This window comes from Ochotona princeps, chromosome 2, assembly GCF_030435755.1.
Source record: "Ochotona princeps isolate mOchPri1 chromosome 2, mOchPri1.hap1, whole genome shotgun sequence".
Lineage (NCBI taxonomy): Eukaryota > Metazoa > Chordata > Mammalia > Lagomorpha > Ochotonidae > Ochotona > Ochotona princeps.
The window spans coordinates 57,871,166-57,893,899 of NC_080833.1; the positions used below are offsets into that span (position 1 = coordinate 57,871,166).

Here is a 22,734-nt window from a genome sequence, read left to right on the forward strand (position 1 = left end):
GAAAAAATGGCATGATCTATGAAACTATATTATAAAATAATAATAATAATAATGAAGAATAAAGAATAAGAATAAAGAATAAAGAATAATAAATTTTTTTAAAAAAATCAATGAGAAAACAATAATAAGCAACAAGTACAAAAAAAGAAAGAAAATAAGGCCTCCAGACTTCCAGTTTCAATGATCTACTAAGTAACAACAATATATATGAATGTTAAGAGAAAACAAAAATTCCAACTAAAAAGTTAAGAGGTAGAAATACCTAATTCAAAATACAGAGCAGCCACTAGAATCACCTAAAGTATCATTATGCATGGGAATCTAAAGCTCAAAGGCAGGTAAGTGGCAGAAGTTCCAATTTTTCAATTCATTGTTTGAAAGTATGGGAGAGATGCCCATGAGTAACTCGATAAATAGATTTAAAAGAGAAAACCAGAGTTTATGGGGCAGAGGATGAGCCTATGACAGAGACAATGAATAAATTGTGAAGTGAATCAGAACTATCATACAATTCAAGATATTGGAGAGCTTTGATAGCAATACTAACCTGAATAAAAGAGAACTAACAAAGATTTAAAAAAAACTGAGATGTGTTCATTGAGTTTGGAATTAAAAGAATTCCTTCACATTAATACCTAAAAACAGTGTCTGGAGTATTTTCGTGCTAGACATTGACTAAAGCACAACATGTGCTGTTTTTCCCTCTGGACTTTATCACAGAGATGGAAGAAAATGTCACTGTTTGCATTTTACAGCCCAAGACCATGGCTCCTTATCCAAGGTCAACCAGAGCGCAGCAGATGCAGAAGTCAGTTTTAGATTTCTCTCTATATTATGAAACCAGTGTGACAAAGTAGGCATGGAAATCCAGAGTAATATATTTAAGACTAAATATTTAGTAAAGATAAGAGACCACCAATGTCAAACTTTTGCTAAACAGGGCGAGTTCATAAGTATTGTTGTTTCCAGAGCAAGAAAGGAACTTTGATACTCATGGTAAACTATCAATGGGTCCATTCCTAGTCTTTCTTAAACAATATTCATGAATAATGCGTATTGTTCCAAAGAGTTATTTTATGATGAGCAGAAATATTCCTGGAAGTGATCCATTAAGGAAGTTATTTTCCTGGTATTGCTTACCTCAGTTAATCATCCTCATATGAAATTCTGCTTGCTTTTGTCAGAAAAAAAAATGCATGTTTTTCATCATCTGGTGCCATTCTGCATTGAGTTCATTTTTCTGTTTCTATTTCATCTATTTTTCTGAGTCCTAGAAGTGTCCATCTTTACAAATATCTTATTGAAAATCTATTTCTGTACATTGATTTGGACACATAAACTTTCTGCCTCCAACACTATAGACCAATTGATAATTATTTTAGTCAACTTCTGAATTAGGAATTCCATCTTTTGGGCATTGAAATTGATTTTTCTCATCTTAGCATCTGAAGATCCAGAGTGTGCCCCTTGCCCAATCGCCTGAGGCTATTCAGTGACACCTACAGCAGAGGATGTGGAGGCACCAGAAATGGCAGCGTCAGGAGCATCAGCACGAATAGACTTTGGAGAGGTAGTTCTCCCAAACCATATTATGAAACCAAACATTTTTAGTATTCTACCTGCTGATGGGGGCTGCCTTCTTACTGCTTAGTTTATACAAAATGTTTGGTCATTGTTAAAGTTTAATACTAACATTCCTGACTAATAGAGAGAGATCTTTTTTTTTTTTCTCAAAGTTTGTTCAGTTACCACAAATTTCAACAAACATATGAGTCTTTGAAAAGCATCAGTACCAATAGTTTATCAAATTTGCTTCATTATGTTATATAAAGCTGCTGTACCACATATTTTTGTGTATTTTTATGCATCAAACAAGGCATCATTTAAAATCGTCCTGATATAATCAATAATCACTCCAACCTGTTCAATTCCACAGAGATGGACTACAGTTGCCCTATTCTGTTCCCCCAATGATGTTCTATTCTAAGTGTATATTTGTAACATGGAGGAAAACTTCCAAATGGGCCCAAGACAAAAGTACTATAAAATTGAATCAACAGAAGTAATTATGCAAGAAAATAGTTAAACTAAATAATTGAGTAAGATACTTGTTTCATTTTTGCCTGCTATCCATGATGTATTTTACTGTTAGTGTTCAAAAAAATGTAGATGTTTATACATTTAGTCATAATGTTTGTTATTCTAAGATTTATTCTAAGAGGAGTCAAACATACCATTCTAACAAAGTATTATTTATTTTATAAGATTATATATTTTTAGTCTCTAAGTATGTTTTTTTTTAAAGATTTATTTTATTTTCCTTACAAAGTCAGATATACTGAGAGGAGGAGAGATAGAGAGGAAGTGGAGCTGCTGGGATTAGAACCAGCGGCCATATGGGATCAAGGCGAGGACCTTAGCCACCAGGCCACACTGCCGAGCCCCAGTCTCTAAGTATGTTTTAAAAGCTATGAAACAGAAGATTAAATTTGTTGTTATGCATTTATTCTTATTAAATTGTAATGATTACTGCACTCTCTCTTAAAAATATATTCTATAGATTATATATTTATTAGAAGTGAACTTTCTGTATTAAACTTGATTAAATACTTTTAATAAAGAAAAAAAAGTACGCCCTAAGAAGAAGGAAATGAAATATGTGATATCCCTTCTCCAAGATTAGAAGTACAAGAGAGGCCTTTCTTCATTCACTTTGTTAATGTAACTCCTAGGATGGCAGGCACAGTGTCAACAACATGCTAAATTGCTTTTCAGCACCTTATTGATATCTCATAAAGAGAAATCGGTTTTCATAGCTCTTTGCATTGCCTCAGAGAATAGAACACATGTTCCCTTCTATGTCTAAGAACTTAGACTCCTTAGATATACAAGTAATTTTATACACATGTCCTCCCATCCTTGCATCAATTAAGATTTTTCCTATTTTGTGTTTTCTTTTAAATCATGTTTTTCTTGGTGCAAAACTGGCCAGTTTAAATTTAGTTACAAAAAAAGATTATTTATCAGCTTTCAGCCAAAGAATCAATTTGTTTTACATCATTTGTTTCCACCATGATTAACTGATATGTTAGGTAAAGACTCTTCATATTTGTTTATTAGCATTAACATAATAAAATAAATATGTAAATACTTAGTATAGTTAAGATATACAACATCTGAATATTCAGTACAGAAAAAAAAATAACAACTGAATACAGAGGGGTTAGAATGACTTCAGGGTGTAGCAACTATACAGCTCCCCATACTCTCACTTAGATAAAAATCTTACATGGAAACATTAATTCCCCTACCCATCCTCCTTTCCCTCCCCAACCCCCCACTTCTCCAACCCTACCTATCCCACCCCCCACCCCAGCCTTCAGTTGATCACATCTTATGTTTGGGCAAATTTTGGAGAAAATATAAACACTGAATTCAATTCACTTCAATAAGTGTTGACTGAGGACTATGTATCATTCACTGTGCACCCGCGTGGGAGACCCAGAATAGATTCCTGGCTCCTGGCTATTGCAACCACTTGGGGACTGAATCATAGGAAGAAAGATCTTCTTCTCTGTCTGTCCTCCTCTCTGTATATCTAACTTTCCAATAAATAAATAAATCTTTTAAAAAGTGTACTGATCCACTTTCCATTGTGCTCCCTGAAGGTATGCTTGGGAAAGCAGCAGAACACGGTCCAAGTGCTTGGTCTTCTGCACCCATGTGGCCAATCACATAGGAAGAAGCTTCTGGCTCCTAAACTCAAACCCACCCAACATCAGGCGCTTGTATTCATTTAGGGAGTCAGCCAGGAGATTGAAGATTTCCTGTCTCTTTGTGCCTCTTTTTGTCTTTTGTAACTCTGCCTCTTAATGAAATGTTTTATAAATGAAAGAAACTTCTGGAATTCTTTGCATAAACCACTGTTTCTTAAGAAAATCATGCAGTTTAAAATGAAGCAAATGGCATAAAAAACTGATTTTACAGCAGTGAAAATATTCTGTGCAGTACTACATGTACCATATATGTAATGTGTAGTACTACATATATAGTAATGTGTAGTGCTGCATATATGTAGCAATGTGTAGTGCTGCATGTTCTATATATACAATGATAGGTAGATGTCATTATACATTAGGCTAAATTTATTATATCTACAACACCACGGCAACACTCAACATAAATTGTTGTCTTCTTGACAATGATACATCACATTGTTTCTACTGTAGAATTTATTACTAGAGGAAATAAAAAATGTGTGGTAGCAGTGAATATTTAGAAACACTGTGTACCATCCCAATTTTGCTAAACTTCGTAAACCTAATAACTCTCAAGTAAAATAAATAAATGCTTTATGAAAAAAATTTGCTAACTGAAATATACAGTTATTTCAAATAATTCTAAGGGATATAATTAATTTTTTAAAATTATTCATTTTTATTGGAAAGCCGGATATACAGAGAGGAGGAGAGACAGAGAGGAAGATCTTCCATCCGATGATTCACTCCCCAAGTGAGCCGCAAAGGCTGGTGCACGCCGATCCAATGCCAGGAACCAGGAACCTCTTCCGGGTCTCCCATGTGGGTGCAGGGTCCCAAAGCTTTGGGCCGTCCTCGACTGCTTTCCCAGGCCACAAGCAGGAAGCTGGATGGGAAGTGGAGCTGCCGGGATTAGAATCGGCGCCCATACGGGATCCCGGGGTGTTCAAGGCGAGGACTTTAGCTGCTAGGCCACGCTTCTGGGCCCTAAGGGATATAATTAAAACATAAGTTTATTTTGGCTCAAAAAATTTAAGTCTATGTATAGCATTTTTTATAATGTGAATTTTCCTTGAGCTTTTTAAAATATGCTTCATGTTAATGGATTTCAAATACTTCTATGCCAAAATAAAATTATCTTTTAATCCTATTGTGCACATTTTGAAATATCCTCATACTCATTAAATTGTGTAACTATCCCAGAAATAATTTTCATCAAAACTCCCAGTGATATCAATGTATTTATGTGCAATTTATTTCAATCATACCACAAGAATTGATAAATCTGAAGCTGTTGACATCTTTTCACTAGTATATTCGTAATTGTCACTTGTACTTAAATTGCTATAACACCAGGCATGCTGGCTCAGTGGTTAAATCCTTGCCTTCCAATCACTGGAATAGCATAAGGGTGCTGATTCGTGTCCCAGCTGTTCACTTCCCATTCACCTCCCTGCTTGTGGCCTGGGAAAGCAATAAAGGATGGGCCAAAGCCTTGGGACCCTGCACCCATGTGGGAGACCCAGAAGAAACTCCTGACTCCTAGCTCCTGGCTTTGGATGAGCTCAGCACTGACTGTCGCAGGCATTTGGGAAGTGAACCAGTAGGGGGGCGATCTTTCTGTTTGTCACTCCTTCTCTCTGTAAATCTGCCTTTTTAAGAAAAATAAATAAATCTTTAAATTAGTATAACACCAAAATACAAGACAACAACATAAGAATAAACACTGACAAACATCAAAAGGTAAAGGTGGCCTACAGGTTAGTAGAAAACATTTGTAAACTCTAATAAACAGCTAATATCTAAAATATGTAAGGAAATAATACATCTCAACAGTAAAAAGCACAATTTTGACCATGGGAAAAGGATTTAAATTGACATTTATGAATAATAGATATGTGAATGACTAACATATAGTTGAAAAATGATTAATAGCACTAATTATGATAAAAACACAAATAAAAAATACTGACAACTTACCTCATACTTGGTGTGATGACTACTATGAAAAAGGCAAAGGATATGAGGTTTTGACAATGATGAAAAGAGAATGTGTGAGTGGCAGTATAAATTTACCTACCCTGTTAAAATAGAACTACCAAATAACGCAGCAGTCATTCTCCTACTTATTATAAATACACACACATACATACACACAAAGGATTTAAATTAGGAGCTGAAAGATTATTTGTTCTTCCATGTTAATTATACTTTCATCACAATATCCATGATACAGAAACAAAATCTGTAATTGGCTGATTAACGAATGACAATAATTATCATACACATGTATTAATACACATATGTACATGTTGTGTATAAAATAAGACCCTCACCTCTCATCTTATATAAAAATCAGCTCTAAATGGATCAAGAAACTAAACCTGTACCCAAAAACATTTACACTACTAGGTAAAAACATAGGAAGCACTCTACAAGATACAGGCATTGGTAGAACCTTAGAAATGTCACTAAAAGCACAGGAAGTCAAATCCAAAATAAACAAATGGGAATACATTAAACTAAGAAGCTTCTGTACAGCAAAGGAAACAATCAACAAAGGGAAGAAGCAGCCAACAGAATCAGAGAAAATCGTTGCACACTACACCACAGGTAGGGCATAAACATTCAGGATTTACCAAGAGCTTCAGAAACTCAACGATAGCAAAACCAAGAACCCTGTGAAGAAATGGGCAAAGGAAATGAGCAGGCATTTTTCAAAAGGACACACTCAAATGACTAATAGAGCTATGAAAAGATGCTCAGAGGTATCTCTTCTTATAGCAATCAGAGAAATGCAAATAAAAATGACATTGAGGTTCAGCCATACTCCAGTGAGACTGGTCTGTAATCTAAAATCTACCAACAACACCCGCTAGCATGGATATGAGAAGAAAGGTGCTATACTCCACTATTGGTGGGAATACAGGCTAGTGCAACCACTGTGGAAAATCAGCATGGAATGTGCTCAGACCACTGAGTATTGATCTACAATACGGTCTACCCTGCTGTCAAACTCCTGGAAATATATACAAAGGAAGTGGAATCTGACCTACAACCCAATATTACAGCAGTACAATCCACAATAGTGAAGACATCAATGCAACCCAGTTGCCACTGAAAGAGAAATGGAAAAAAAAAAGCTATAATTCATGTACACTATGGAATACTACATGGGCAGTAAAAAGAATGAAATTCTGCCATTACAACAAAATGGTCCTAACTAAGGACCATCATGCTTAGTGAAATATGCAAAAGCAAAAGAGACAAATACTGTATGTACTCTTATATAAGGCGAAATTTCTGCAAAATACGGGAGAAATATATGTATAGGTGAACAAGTATATATTATATTCTCATAGATGCACTGCATAATGGGAGCTAGCGTATCAGCAAGTGAAGATACACTGTAGCATGCATCTCTACTTCCAAACAAAATGAGGACTCCCAAAGAGACAGTTAGATATACCTTGACAGTTTGACACTAGATTTTCTACCATTGACTATTCCTACAATATGTAACAGCAGAATATTGGGGCTCGGCGTGGTAGCCTAGCAGCTGAAGTCCTTGCCTTGAACACATCAGGATCCCATAAGGATGCCAATTCTAGTCCCGGCAGTTCTGCTTCCCATCCAGCTCCCTGCTTGTGGCCTGGTAAAGCAGCTGAGGATGGCCCAAAGCCTTAGGACCCTACACCTATGTGGGAGACCTGGAAGAGGTTCCTGGCTCCTAACTTCAGATTGGTTCAGCCCTGGCCATTACAGCCACTTGGGGAGTCAATCATTGGACAGAAGATCTTCCTCTCTGTATATCTTACTTACCAAAATAAATAAATAAATAAATAAATCTTTTTTAAAAATAAAGCAGAATGTTAGATTTCTGACTGTTGCTGAAGTACTATACTATGGTAATAATATCAGGGCAAATGATAGTGGTGGAGAAATGGGGGGAGGACAAAATTCCTATACCTAAAAAACTGTATCATGAAAAATAATAACCATAAAATTAAATTTAACAGAGAAAACAGATTTGAAAATATTAACACCTTCATTTCTAAAAATAAGAAATAATCAAAAGGAAATAAAATAATTTAAAACCACAAATGATTTCTGAATAGAAATTACACTGAAATTAAGAGAGTAAGTTGTGAGAAAGATATTGTATTTTACAACTGAAACATTGAAGTCAGTTAAAGATAAGGAAAATACTAATATTACTCTGACCTAAATTACTGGCAGAACTGTCTTTATTTTAGCCTTGTGATTAACATAAACATTGTGCTAATGGATTTCTATATGTTTGTATTTCCACAAAATTATCATCTACATTTCACTCTTTTACTTTTGTGATCCCAAAAGCACTTGAATTCTTTGTTAACTATTAAGTTACTCATTTTTTGTTAATTTAGTTAAGCTTGCTCTATAGTGTTTTAATTTTTGTGCTATCAAAATATTTTTTCTAAATGAGAAAAGAGTGTTAGAATTATCTTTCATTTTTTGCCCAACTTCTACTAAAATTCAAATTTATTGAACTGATACTCGTTAATGATATGTGACATTGCAGCAGACTCCTCTGGTACATTTTCCCCAATTTTCACTTTAGTTATGCCACCAAAAACCAAGGGACAGACTTAAACACATCTAATAGCTCAATGGAACAAGTGTACTAGTAAATTTGTTTTCAGCTATGTGTATTAAATTGTGAAAAAGGTGACTTTTATGTAGAAGTAACATTTTTTCCCCATAACCAAGTTTCAAGGTAAGAATCTCCAAAATTTGTTCAGTAACTCAGTGATTTTTATCAAAAACTTGGGAATATATGTATCTTCTGTATGTCTATACTACTTATCTCCAGCCTATTGCCCTTCATTCTGGCCTACCTCATGATCACAATGTGTGCTGCAACTGCAGACAGCATGTTCTCACTAAACCATGAAAAAAAATGCAGAGGAAAAAATTATCCTTTGCTTAAACTTTTTGGCTAAAACAGGAAAATCTTTCTCATAAACTCCTTCCAGATGATCCCTATTCTGTTCCATTTGCCAGGATATGTCCATGTCCTTGTTATAGTTGAGGTTTGAACATTGGATTATCTGCTATATCTGGTTTCTGATGTAGGGTAATCTCTGCTAGCAAGGATGAAAGATGAAAAGATATGGCACTTGCTTGGGAAACAGGTATGCCACTTTGTCAACTTATTTTGAAAGTTTCACATTGTCTGAAGTTCAAATTCTCTCATGCATTTGTCACAGGGTTGTGTCAAATGTTAATCAGGGCAGCAATAACTGAAGGTTAAATCTATGTGAAAGTACAGACACTAACTGAAGACACTTGGTCATATTCATTTTTAGCATTATAATGATCCAAAAGGGATACAAAGGAGAGCTGCTCTTCTTTCATTTCCATGTGTCTCCTTTTGTAAGTCCATCCCAATTCAATCATGGTGCCTCACCCTAGCAAGTTAATCTAATGAAGTCACCTCCCAGGCTTCATTTCATAAAATGTAATTATAACAAGCTGGATCCCCATCTTTTCTTGTCATAAGCCATTAAGTGTAACCCATTAACTGTTAGCATTAGACTCTGTGTTTCAGCATTTACGTGATAGACAGGGTGAGTGCTGGCAGAAGAGATTAAAATGAGACTTTGTGCAATTCCATCCTCTATTTGAGCCTGTGTTCCATTTCCGATATGTATGACTGCTACTGCACACTCTGAGAGGCAGCAGATGATGACCCGAGTAACTGGTCTCCTGCAATCGGAATTCCTGGGTTCAGCTTGTCCCAGCCAGCCCTGGTTGTTAAACACATCTGGGTAGTGGATGAAGAGATGCAACATTTGTCTCTATCTTTCTGTGTTTCTCTCACTCTTAATACAAAGTAAATATAAATGAATAAATAAAAATTTAGAAAAATTTGAATGAATTTTTGCTAGCCAAATTCTGCTTACTCCAAAACAATGGATAGATTGGTATGTAATACCGCAATTCAGGTAACATCTGCACATGTAGAAAATATTCAAATGGGTGAAAATAACAAGTACATTTTTTCTATGAAAGGTAGGCAGTAGCAGTTCTATTACACCTCTGTGTGTGCATATGTGTGTGCATGAATGCATGCCCACGTTGTGCTAAAGGAGTTTCACAGAAAAAAAGAACTTTTTCTCTCATAGTTTTTCCTGCCAAGCTATCTATAGGAGTTCTGAAGCAGCTTAACTTTGACAGAGAATTTTTCAGTAGTTTCAAAATGAATTCATGAGCATATGATAGGTTTGCAATATATTCCAGTGAAAATGACTATTTTCAGAGCTGATGATGTCACTCATAACCTCTTGGAGAGCTGTAGTACAAGTTGAGAGTTTGACTTCCGGTAGTCACTACAAAGTACCTGCTTATATGACACCCATTCCGCCACAGAGAACTCAAAACGGCCTTACAGGAACCATAATGTGGTCCTTCAGCAACAATCACAAGTCCAATTTTCTGCTGTTTAAGTGTATCATGGCATTGAATGTATACGCAATGATAGAAAATATATCGTATTGCCAAGTTTAAAAAAAAAGGGCCTTACAGGCACTACTATTTGTATTCTTCACTAGTACATAAAATTACCATATTGTGGAGTATTGTGGGATGTTTTGATGCATTATACATTGTATAATGTTCAAACCAAGATAAACATGTATTGATTCGATTTGTTCAAACATTCATTCAGTAGCGATAGCTTACTCAGAAATGGTAGTATTTTTTGGAAATTAGTTGTGAGTTTATTTCTTTACATAAAATCATTTTCATGTTGTGAAATAGAGATCAGTAATTATAGGAAAGAAAATTTTTCTGATAAGCACCACAGATTAACCTGAACTCCTAAATGTAGAGTATTTAAAAGGAAAAACTAGGTTATGAGGAAATGTTACTCAAATTATGTAACAGCTTGATGCAAATTATACAGCTTAGATGTTAGTCTAATCATTTAAATACTGCACTGAAGAACATCTTAACTAAAGATGATTAACGAACTGGTCTAAAAAGCCATCACAATCTCCCTTGATAAATTAATAAAAAGATCTGCACATCCTCCCGAAAAAATGTCAGAAATCACTCTGCTTTTATGCTGTGTTTTTTTTCCTTGAGAGAACTTGTGCTAAACAAAAAATACATTAAAACCATAGCTATGGAACAGGTTTGAGCTTAAGACATAGTGACAGGAGCAGACATTTGGCACAGCAGTTTCAACGATGTTTAGGATACCTTAACCACACATTAGAATACCTGTGTTCAAGTGTTTGGCTCCACTTCCCATTCTAGCTTCCTGATATTGTGAACCCTGTAAGCAGAAGAAGACAGTTTTAGTACCTTGGTGATCCTTGTCACCCACATAGGAGGTCTAGAATAAATCTCCAGCTCCTGCCTTTAACCTGCCTCAACACTGGCTGTTGCAGCCTTTGGGGGTTAAATAAACAAATGGAAATTTACTTTCTTACTGCCTTTCAAATAAGTGCAAATAAATTTAAGAAAAGCATAATTATAATCAAGAGGATATATGTTACATAAATAACATTGATCATGAAAATTATACCTTCTATCCATTTGATAATAATTCTATCCCATTATTTTCTTTTTATAATAAAATAATTACATTTTCCACAATGAAGTGTATAATGTTTATGTTTTTTAAAGAAAACTTATTCCTGGGGCCAGTTTTGTGACGGATTATGTCAAGCTACGATTTTAGCTTGCACCCAGTAAAGACAGTTTATGTCCTGGCTACTCCACTATAAATCCAACATCCTGCTAATGATCTGGATGAAGCAGAAGATGATCCAAAACCTTAGTTCCCTACATCCAAATGAGAGATCCAGATGCTCCTGGCTTCTACCTGGTACATCCTTGATCAATCTGACATCTGGGGAGTGAACCTGTGGATAGAAGATTTTCTGTCTCTCTGTGTGTATATGTGTGTTTCCCTATTATTCTGACTTTCAAAATAGAAATAAACCTTTTTTTAAAAATAATACTAATTTCTAAGCCTGTTGGTCCTTATAATCCTTGTTGGAAAGAGCAATTTATGTATATATATTTACATATATATTTTTATGCATACACACAGGTATTTAAAGAGAGAAAATATCTGCAAGATAAGGATGAGATCAAGCTGTAAACAAAATTCTTCATTATAAAACACAAATCTGATTAATCTTTGAGCAGAGACAAAGCAAAATGAAAATCTTTTCTCTAAACTTCAAATAGAATGAGGCTGTGAAAAGCAACAACTGCAAAGAATTGGGAGTTGCCCTGGACTGATCCCTGAATAGTCACTAACTGGAGAGTGTATTTGAGAATGTTTGAAAGACAAGTTAGAGGGTGGAATGCATCAGCCCTGCCAAAAATTCACAGAATCCTGCAAGTTAGCAAACTCAAGGAACTGCCCTGGGAATTTGTGAGGAGAACTACAGTCTTATCAATAGTATGTGGTTTTAGAGGCAATTGTACTTTTAAACAGACAAAAATTCTAAATATGATTTTAAAATCTAAGACTTTACAATGGTATCAAAATGACAGACACACCAAGATATTGCATTATTTTCTATTTTTGTTCCAGCTAGAATGTGTTGCAGTTTGTAACTGGATAAATGCTTTCATGTAACAGCATGACAGTAAGGACTTAATCCTATAAACTGCAACCGATCTAATAGCACTGAGAGAAAATATCCCTCAATTCCGATAGCATTTGTCTAAAAAATCCTTCACAACAAATACTTCTTGAAGGTTCTATTCTTTACTACCTCTACAATAGCGATTAAATTTCAATATGACTTTTGGAAGGGGACTTTAAAATCATAGCATAGTCTTTATCTGCATTTGAATATGTAAATATTGTCACGATATAGATTTGTATGAAAAACTTATAAACTCACCAACATGCAATGTGAGGTTGGAGAACTACGGCTTATAATTCAAATATAGCATGCCTGTGTTTGCAAATGAAGCTTTAGTGAAACACTGCTATGTGTGCTTGTTAAAATGTCATGTGTGGAGAACTTTGCAGCATAAAAATAGAGTTAAGAAGCTGAAATGAGGAGCGTACAGACTCTAAACCTGAAATGTTTCCCATCTGGCCTCTCACACAGGTTTGCAGATCCCTTGCAGTTGACTGTAGTCAATAGCAGTGCACAAACTTTTTTGTTTAAAAGGTTAAGCAATAGATAAGTCAAGCAAAGTAGGCCAAAGTCAGATGTCTTTCAGTTCTGGGGAAAAGAGACGCATATTCTATCAGTCCTTTTACTATGTTTCTGTGTGATATTGAGCAAGTCATCAGTTCTCCTCTGGTAAGAAGTAAGCATTGTCATTAACCCAGGGAGTAAGGCTAAAGAACAACATGGTATTTAAGAAGAATGTGATATTTAAGACAGGGAATACGGAAACTATCACAAAATCAAGGGAGCCTGATGTGAGTATGGAGAGCTGAAGTGTAGAACTTAATAAGAGCTTTAAGCACATAAATGAGGTTGAGCTTAAAAATAACAAACCTATGTTTTTATGGCCTACATATGCCTATGATTTCAGATTGAGATTGAACAAGAAATGAGTTTTATCATTCCACCAAAAAAAAAAAAAGAAATTTTTGTGGGGCAATTTCTAGCAATTTATCTTTCAAATTGTTTATAAAAGGGACAGGTTTCATATATTTTACATATAGAGGTTTAAGAACATAATAATATTCCCCCCACTTGCTTATTCACTCCCTGCGTTCTAACCTCCCTTCTCATTCTTTTCTTACTTTTCCTTTAATTTTCATAATGACATACTTTCAATTTAATTTATAATCTCAAACTTAATCCTCCACTAAATGAAGAATTCATATAGAAACAGAGATAATACTTGTCCTCAGGACAAATCTTATCTTAAAATATCAATTTCACTACTTATACTCTATATGAGTGGCCACAAATCAGGGAAAGCATATGATTGTGTGTTCTTTGGAAGACTGGCTTATTTCACTGAGCATAAGGATCTCCAATTGAATCCATTTTGTTGCAAAAGCAGGATTTTATTCTTTTTATACCTGAGAATGGGTCATCTGGCAGGTCTATTTTCAGATTTCTGAGGACTCTCCATATTGTCTTCCATAATGGTTGTGCTAGTTTATTATCCCACAGTGTACTAGAATATCTTTTTATCTATGTTTTCACCAGAATTTACTATCTTTTTCTCTCTGGGTGATAACCATTCTAACTGGGATGAGGTGAAACGTCACAGTAGCATTTATTTGCATTTCTCTCAGGCCTGGTGCTCCTGAGCAGTTTTTCCTTGTGCCTATTGGCCAGTTGTATTTCATTCTGTGAAAAATGTCTGTTCATAAGTTTAGTCCATTTTAAAATGGATCATTTGTTGTGTTGTTGAATTTCTTGATTTCCTTATATATTCTGAATATTAATTTTATATCAGAAATATAATCTGCATTTTTTAACCATTCTGTCGCTTGCCTCTTCAGTTAGTTGAGTATTTCCCTCAGTGTGCAGAAGCTTCTGAACTTGATATAATCCCATTTTTTTATTGTTGCTATAATTGCCTATGCTTCTGGGTATCATCCAAAAAGTTTTTGCCTATATTGATGTCTTGCAGTGTTTTGCATTTGATTTCCTTTAGAAATTTGATGATTTGACATCACAGGATTAGATTCTTGCTTCATTGTGAGTTGATTTCTCTATAGGATGTAAGGTGGAGGCCCCATTCCATACTTCTATATGCAGAGATTCAGTGTTCACAATACCATGTGTTGAAAAACTGTACTTTCTGCAGAGAGTGATTTTGGCTCATTTGCCAAAAATTGGTTGGCGCTAGAGATGTGGAATAACTTATAAGATTTCTAATCTTTTCCATTTTTCCACTTGCCTATTTCTATGCCAACCCAAAATGTTTTGATTAATTTAAGAGATGATTTTTGTGTTGCCACAAGTTTGTTTTTAGTATTTAAGATTGTTTTTATAATTCCAGATCACTAATGCATCTGTAAAAAATCAGTGTTATTTTTCCTAGATCTGAGAAGAGTATCCTTGATATTCTCATTGGGATTGCATTGAATCTATACATTTCTTTGGGTAATACAGGCATTGTATTGATATAAATTTTTTCAATCTTTGAACAGAGAAGATTATTCCATTTGTGTGTCTTCTATATCTTGACTCCATTTTATTTTTTATTTTCATTAAAGAAATTTTTTCCTGGGGTTAAATTTCTTACACTTCTTGTGGTTGGGATTGTTCTTACAAATACTTCCTCATCCATGCCATTGTTTGTGTATCCAGGTGCTATTGACTTTTGTGTTTATTTATATCCTGTAACTTTGTCAAACTGTCTTATGGATTCCAATAGTCTTTTAGTGGAGTCTTTCGGTTTCCGTTTTGTATGGAGCCATATCATATATAAACAAGAATGATTTGAGTTCCTCATTTCCCATTCGTGCCCTTTGATTTGTTTTTCTTGTCTAATATCTCAGATTAAAACTTCCACAACTGTATTGAAAAGTAATGGTGATGGTGGATATCCATGTTTGGTTCTGGGTCTTAGTGAAAATTCTCCAGCTGTTCCTTATTCAATTTGATGCTGGTCATATATACTTGATTGTGTTGAGGTATCTTCCTTTTATATCCAACTTGCTTAGGGCTTTTTTAAAAAAAAACTACATAAAAGGATATTGTATATTATTGAATGCTTTTACTGCATCTGAGACAATCATATGGATTTTATGCTTCAATTTGTTAACATGACGTATAACATTTATTGATTGTGTATGTTGAAACATCCCTGCATCTCAGGGATTAAATACTGCTTAGACCTGGCTGATGATCTTGAGGTGTTATTGTATCAATTATCTAGTACTTTTTGCATACATGTTTATCAGTATAATCACCTATATAGTTTTCTTTCTTTCTTTGTTATATCTTTCTCTGATTTGGGGATTAACATGATACTAGACTCAGCACGAATTTGAAAACACTTCCTTTGTTTCAATTGTTTTCAATAGTTTAAGAAGAATTGGGATTAGTTCTTTATAAGTTTAGTAGAATTCAGTAAGGTTATCTGGTCTTGACTTTCCTTCACTCGTGCAGTCTTTATTACTTATTGAAACACTTTCTTCATTTTATTTAGTTTTTCTGTTTTGGAGCCTCAATTTTGAAAAAGTTTATTTCCAGAAGTCTATCAAATTATTCTAAATATTTCAACTTTTATATGTAACTGTTCATAGTAGTTTCTAATTATTTTTATCTCCATTGTATCTTAAAAAACACCCTGAAATTAGGGGTGGGGGAGAGGTTCCTCTGTCATATAAGCAGGAAATAGTCTCATTGTTTCATTCTCTAACATAAAGGAACATTATACATCTTAAATGAGCTGTCCTTCCTGTAAGGAGTTTAACAGTATTTCAAAATCTTTTCAAACTGTACTAGCTAAGTGAAAGGTTTTTTTTTAATGATTCATCATCTTTACACTTGATCTTAGCCAAAAGGCCAAGAAACAATAATGCAACATCTATAAAGCATTAGGAAAACTTTAGGGAGCACTGACTCAGACAATCTCTTAAGTTACTTAAAACTCTGAAAAAATTCCCTCAGTACTTTAATGACTATGTCCCATAGAACATTGGCCATATCAATTACTAGTGTTTAATTGGCTTACCTATTTTAATTATTTCAAGATCACAGGAACCTCATGGCACTGAGATTTTTTTATTATCTTCATATTACGAATGAGAAACTTGAGGAACAAAACATATTTTTTTGGCTTGCTCAAAATCAAACAGGCAATACATGTTAGCTCAGGATTCAGACTGAGGTAGTTGGAGTCCAGAGCCATGCTTTTATTTGATATGTACACATGTGTATTGTTGCTGCATTTCTGATTTCAGAGATGTGAAAAACTTACCCTTTTCCTATAATATTTCTCTTGTAATTTGAAATTTCTAAGTGCATGTCATTAGAAATGCCAAAAGTTAATACTAGATTTAGATATCCATGTATTGATAGCTACTGCTACTATCTGCTACTATCCATCTTGAATATTTCATAAGTTCCTAATATATATTCATTACAGCATTTCTTTAGGGACATCTTTATCAGGACATTTCCTTGGCAACTGTGCATAGCTACAAATAGTTACAAATGGATAGTTTGTCTCAAATGTATTTGCTTAATAACCATTCAATCATGCCTGTGCAAATATCTTCATTCAACAATTCCCAATTGAGAAGCTTTAGTATTTCCAGTAAAATTTAGGAAACATAAGATATTTTTAGAAATAAATGTTAAAAATTAAATAAAACAAGATAAGATTAAAAAATGAGAATGATTCTTTATTTACAAAAATAGAAGATGGACTATCCAAGTGGAAAATAATTGAGTGGAAATAAGGAAAAGGTACTGATTGTGAAATTCACAGAAAGAACATCACACACAGAAACATAATCCAAAGGAAACGAAATCTGCATATGAGAAAGTGATCTGTAAACCTACATTTATAGCAGCACAATCTACAACAGCAAAGATATGGAAACAACCCAGACGCCTGTCAAAAGAGGAATGAATAAAGAAACTGTGGTACATCTTGGTACATCTACTTCATGGAATACTACTCAGTCATTAAAAAAATACAACTCTACCATTTGCAACAAAAAGGTCCCAAATAGACACTATTACGGTCAGTGAAACAAGTCAATCCCAAGAGATCAAATATGTTCTCTCTGACATACGACAACCTTCATGCAAAATACAAGATGCAAAACCCTTTCAATACTCTGTGCTACCTCTCAGGGGATTTTGATATTTTTGTTTTTATTTGCAGTATTTCAAAAAAGTTTTTGTTTTTCTTATTAATTTCTCACTGATTCATAGATCACACAGTAGCATCATTTGCTTCAAGAAGGATCTTGATTTTCTTTTTCATTTCTTCAGTTCTCTTAACACTATCCATACTAACTTCCTGTGCATTTTACAGTCTGGTAAATCTGACGGGGACCGGAAGAGGGTGGATTGTTTTTCAGAGCACTGCCTCACCATAATGTTTTTCTCCATCTGTTGTAGGTCAATGCACAAACTGGCCCAGTTGGAAAGGCTAGACCTAGGCAATAATGAATTCAGTGAGCTGGTAAGCAAATTCATTTTTTATCCTTATAAACTTGTTAATACATTCATGGAGAGTATCTCTTTGTCTTCGCAATCCTGGCTATGAAATCATGAAATGCACATTCACATTTGCTAAATATAAATAAAAAATCTGAGATTGAAACCTATTTACTAACTGCATGACCACAGAGAACTAGATGATATTAGGATTGTTTTTAAAATTTGGTTGAGGCAAATGTTAGTGAGAGTGTTGATTGTTAACAATATGGCTGGCACCCAGTTAAGTATGTTACATGTACTATCTTATTTAACTCTTATTTTCTATGTTGTGGTTGTTTTGTTGCAGTGCAAGAGAGATCAAACCAGACCCAAGTGTAGGTTGTTAGGAGGAGTCCTTATTGTCCAAGGTCGTTGACAGCAACCCCCACTACACACCTGGAGTCACTGCAGTGTGATGCAGAAGTCAGGGGTTTTTAAGCTCTCATCTTCTGATTAGATTGAGAGCCATACAGAATAAAATTTCCGTATATCCAACTACTAAATGCAAGAGGCAGAAAGGGAGCAGCCAGGAGACCAAAGCTTTCCTGCAGTTAACTACCCTAACCTAGCACAATAGGAGGCAGGAGGGGTCAGTTGTGTGGAGTTTTCTGTCAATTAACTTAGATGGTGCAAGAGGAGGTAGAAAGGGAGGGGTGTGGAAACTTTCTACTGTCAATTAATTTGACAAGCAGGTGCTAACCATCAATCAGCTGCACCCCATCATAATTTTATCTATGAGAATCAGCTAAAAGTTGCTGATGAGATATGTGGCCATGATATGGCTACACAGAGATTAAACGGAGAATTAACTCTACCTTGAAGACTTCTACATAGCAGGCGAAAGGACAGCACAGCTTGAGAAAAGGAATCATCATTACACCTGTCTTTCTGGTGAAGATTGAAAGCTTTGTGCTCTTTTCAAATTTCAGTTTTCTTTGAAACTTGCCTGAAGGCTTATTTCCTGAAGACAAATTACAGAGCAAGACCTCCTTAATAGGAATATTTTCAGATTTCAAAAATCCATTTTGTCTAAAACATATATTAACTATTTTTAATTTCAAACATTTAGAAAAGTAATCAACCTTTCTGTCCCCCACTGTCTTGGTAACTTGGCAAATTTGTTTCCTGATCTGGAAAAACGAGGTTGAGAATTCAAATGACTCTGTCCTTCTACAAATAGTATGAGAAGTTTTTTTGTTTTGTTTTGTTTTGTTTTTTAAGGCAAATATCAGGCCTGGCAAGTAAACTCTCAGTAAATGCCAGAGGAGAGTGAGGAAAGGATTGACCTAACACTGTATTTTGAGTACACAAACAAAATTCTCGTTTCATTTTCACCGAAGTCAAACTGGTCCTTATTCCAGCCCAGATCCACAATTTGCTAAGGATAAAACCTGACTTGTTGGGCCCGGTACAGTGGCCTAGCGGCTAAAGTCCTCACCTTGAATGCTCTGGAACCCCATATGGGTGCCAGTTCTAGTCCCAGCAGCTCTACTTCCCATCCAGCTCCTTACTTGTGGCCTGGGAAAGCGATGGAGGACGGCCCAATGCATTGGGACCCTGCACCCACGTCGGAGACCTGGAGGAAGTCCCTGGCTCCTGGCTTCAGATCAGCGCAGCACCAGTTGTTGTAGTCACTTGGGGAGTGAACCATCAGTTGGAAGATCTTCCTCTCTGTCTGTCATCCTCTCTGTATATCTGACCTCGCAATAAAAATAAAATAAATCTTAAAAAAAAAATTAAAAACCTGACTTGTTTTACTGAAGTTAAATCTGATTTAAGAAGTTAGTCCCTTTGGGTTATGTTCTCCATCCTTGAACAAAAACTGCCAGTCTCTCATGTATTCTCTTCCCATTTTCTGCTTCTCTTCCAATGATGGAATTTGGATTTATACAAAGGAGGCCACATGTCTTAATGGCTCAACCTGATTTTCAAGATGTGATGCTATTCTGTCTTCATAACCCAGGACAAATTGCCTGCAACTTATATTGCCGCATGGCTAAATCATAAGTTTGAGCACAGCATTCAGTTCTTTCCACTTAGGAAGAACTCATTTGGAGCACTGGCCTTTGTGCTCAACGCCCACTGTCCCTACAAGCAGACATATCCTGTATATTCTCTCTCTGGAACCAGTCTGGGCAGTCCAACACAAGTTATGTTGTAAAGGTGTATCATCAACTATAACCCCGTAGTGACCCCATGGCCAGTCTGCTGGCTTTGAAAACACACATAATGTGAAAATGAAGAGAGGCCCAGTAGAGAGAAATTTCAGGTCTTCTCCTGTGCGCCACATAATTAAGCCAAGTTTGCTCTGATCTGGAAGTGCCCTGGGTTGTTAGTCTTATACAAGAGAAGTGGTTTCTACTACATAGTCTAATGTTCCGACGATTATTTTCTTTTATTATTTATATAAAGGCACCAAATTCTATGTATTTCATATATACAGTTTTAAGAGCATAATGATAATTCATACCCTCTCATTTCCAAACTCTACATATTTTTATTTTTCTTTCGCTTTTTACAAAGACTTACGTTCAATTTTCTTCATAAACACAGGCTTAACACTCCACTAAATACAGAATTCAGAAAATGATAAGTAGGAAAACTGCTGTTCCTCAAGAGTACAGACAAGGACTATAAACAGTAATCAAATCTCAAAATCTCAATTTTGCTCATATACACTACATGTTTTATTATCTGTACTGAAACAAATTATTAAAAAGTAGAGTGCTTGTTTTTTGGAGAATGACTTATTTCACTAAGCATAATAATCTCCAGTTACAAAAGACAGAATCACATTCTTTTTTATTATTATTTTATTTTGATAATGTTTACACAGTTAATTAGGGCACAAAGGGTCAAGGGCTACAGGAAAGTGGATAAGTCCATTGTTTCACATTATTTTTTTTCTGTATCTGGGGTAAGGGGAGAATACAGAGAGAAGCCCACCCAGCCTCCCACCCATCCCAGGTCCCCGATGTGGGGCATGTTCTGAGGGTCCTGCTCAAGTGGTTTTGATTGTCCAGCAGTTCTGAATTGCTGCCAATCTCAATATTCCAAACATGATGAAATCTCTCCAGTCTACATTAGAGTCTCTGCTTGCCCAGCTTTTCGTTGCCAACACATGGCTGGGGTAGATATCGATTTGTTCTGTCCTTCGTCCTGATGTGGTACCAGGTGTCCTCTGCAGGTTCCAATAGTCTGCCGTATCTTCCATGTGCACTTGAGTTTGCTCTCTGCTGTTCCATCTGAGCCTCTGAGGGGGCTCAGCTTCGACACTTGCAATCCATGGTCAGACCATGAAACCTGCACTTCTCTTCATGGTTGGAGTTCTGAGATCAGCAGTTCAGTTGGAGGACTCCTCAAAGATACTTCATCTGATGTGATCCCAAGCCTGATTCTTTGCTGAGGGTTCCCTGTGCCACGCAGAAGCTTCTTAGCTTGCTGTAACCCCATTTGTCTGCTCTTGCCTAATGGCTGTGCTGCTAGGGTCTTTTCCAAGAAATTTCTGCCTATGCCAATATCTTGTGGACTTCCTCCTGTATTGTTGTTCCTGGTAATTTGATGGCATTAAGCCATAGACGTAGATCCTCAGTGCATTTTGAGTTGATCTTTGTGTCAATTGTGAGGTAAGGGTGTTGTGTCATACCTCTGCATGTAGCGATCCAAAGAGGGAGACTTATGCCATTTTTTGAAGACTGTGCTTCTTTTTCAGGATTGGTTTATTCCTAGTTTATCAAGTATCAGTTGGTTGTAGATGTGTGGTTAATCTCTGTGGTCTCTAGTCTGTTATACTGATTGACATCTCTGTTCTTGTACCAAACCATGTCGTTTGATTATAACTAGTTTATAATATGTCTGGAAATCTGGGATCATGATGCCTCCAGCTTTATTTTTATCGTTTACAATTTCTTAAACTATTTGGATTCTTTTGTGATTCCATATGCTCTTAGGGTCAGTTTTTCCCAAAGTGAGAACATCTTTGCATTTTGATTGGGATGGAATTTAATCTGTAAATTGCTTTGGGTAGCAGGAACATTTTGATGACATTAATTCTTTGAATTCATGAACAGAAAATGTTCCATTTTTGTATCTGTTATTATTTTTTTCCTTAATATTCTGTAATTTTGACTGTAGAGATCTTCACATGCTGATTAAATTTATATTAAAGTATTTACTATTTTTATAGCTGTTGTGAATGGGACTAATCTTACAAGTCCTTTCTCAGCTGTGTGTTGTCTTTATATACTGCAATTTTGCCAAACTCTTTTATATGTTCCTATAGTCTCTTAAGATTTATTTATTTGAATGGTAGAGTTAGAGAGAAATAGAGGAGAGACAAAGAGACAAAGATCTTCCTTCAATTGGTTAACTCTCCAAATGGCTACAATGGCTAGAATGGCCAAAGCCAGGAGTCAGGAGCTTCAGGCAGGTCTCACATGTGAGTACAGGGGCTCAAGCAGACCCTCCTCTGTTGCTTTCTCAGGCACATTCACAGCAATCTGGATCATATGGGAGCAGCCCAGAATCCAGCCAGCACCCAAACGGCATGCTACCTTTCAGATAACTATGTAAAACTGCCTGTTATCAATAAATCTTAAGAAATCCTGGAACTCACAAGAGAATTTTCAAATGAGCTATGTGCTGTGAGTTATATCTGTGGTGCTTTTACTATAGAATTACTTTTGTATCTCTAAAATAAATATGATAAGGGTTAGCCATATTTATGACTTTCTATATAAGCTATCCCATCTATGATGCTATATAAACATGCCAGTGCTTGGTGATTTATAAGTAATAAAGGTCCTTTTCACTCAGTT

General features: G+C 35.5%; 1 protein-coding gene across 1 annotated transcript in view; it reads left to right on the forward strand.

Moving 5' to 3' along the window:
* The window catches only part of LRRC7 (leucine rich repeat containing 7), a 470,136-nt gene that overhangs the window by 260,944 nt on the left and 186,458 nt on the right, over positions 1-22,734 (forward strand). Inside the window, exon 8 of the mRNA XM_036494635.2 lies at positions 17,837-17,900. Coding sequence (XP_036350528.2) covers positions 17,837-17,900 — 64 coding nt within the window. The remainder of the gene's footprint in view (positions 1-17,836; positions 17,901-22,734) is intronic.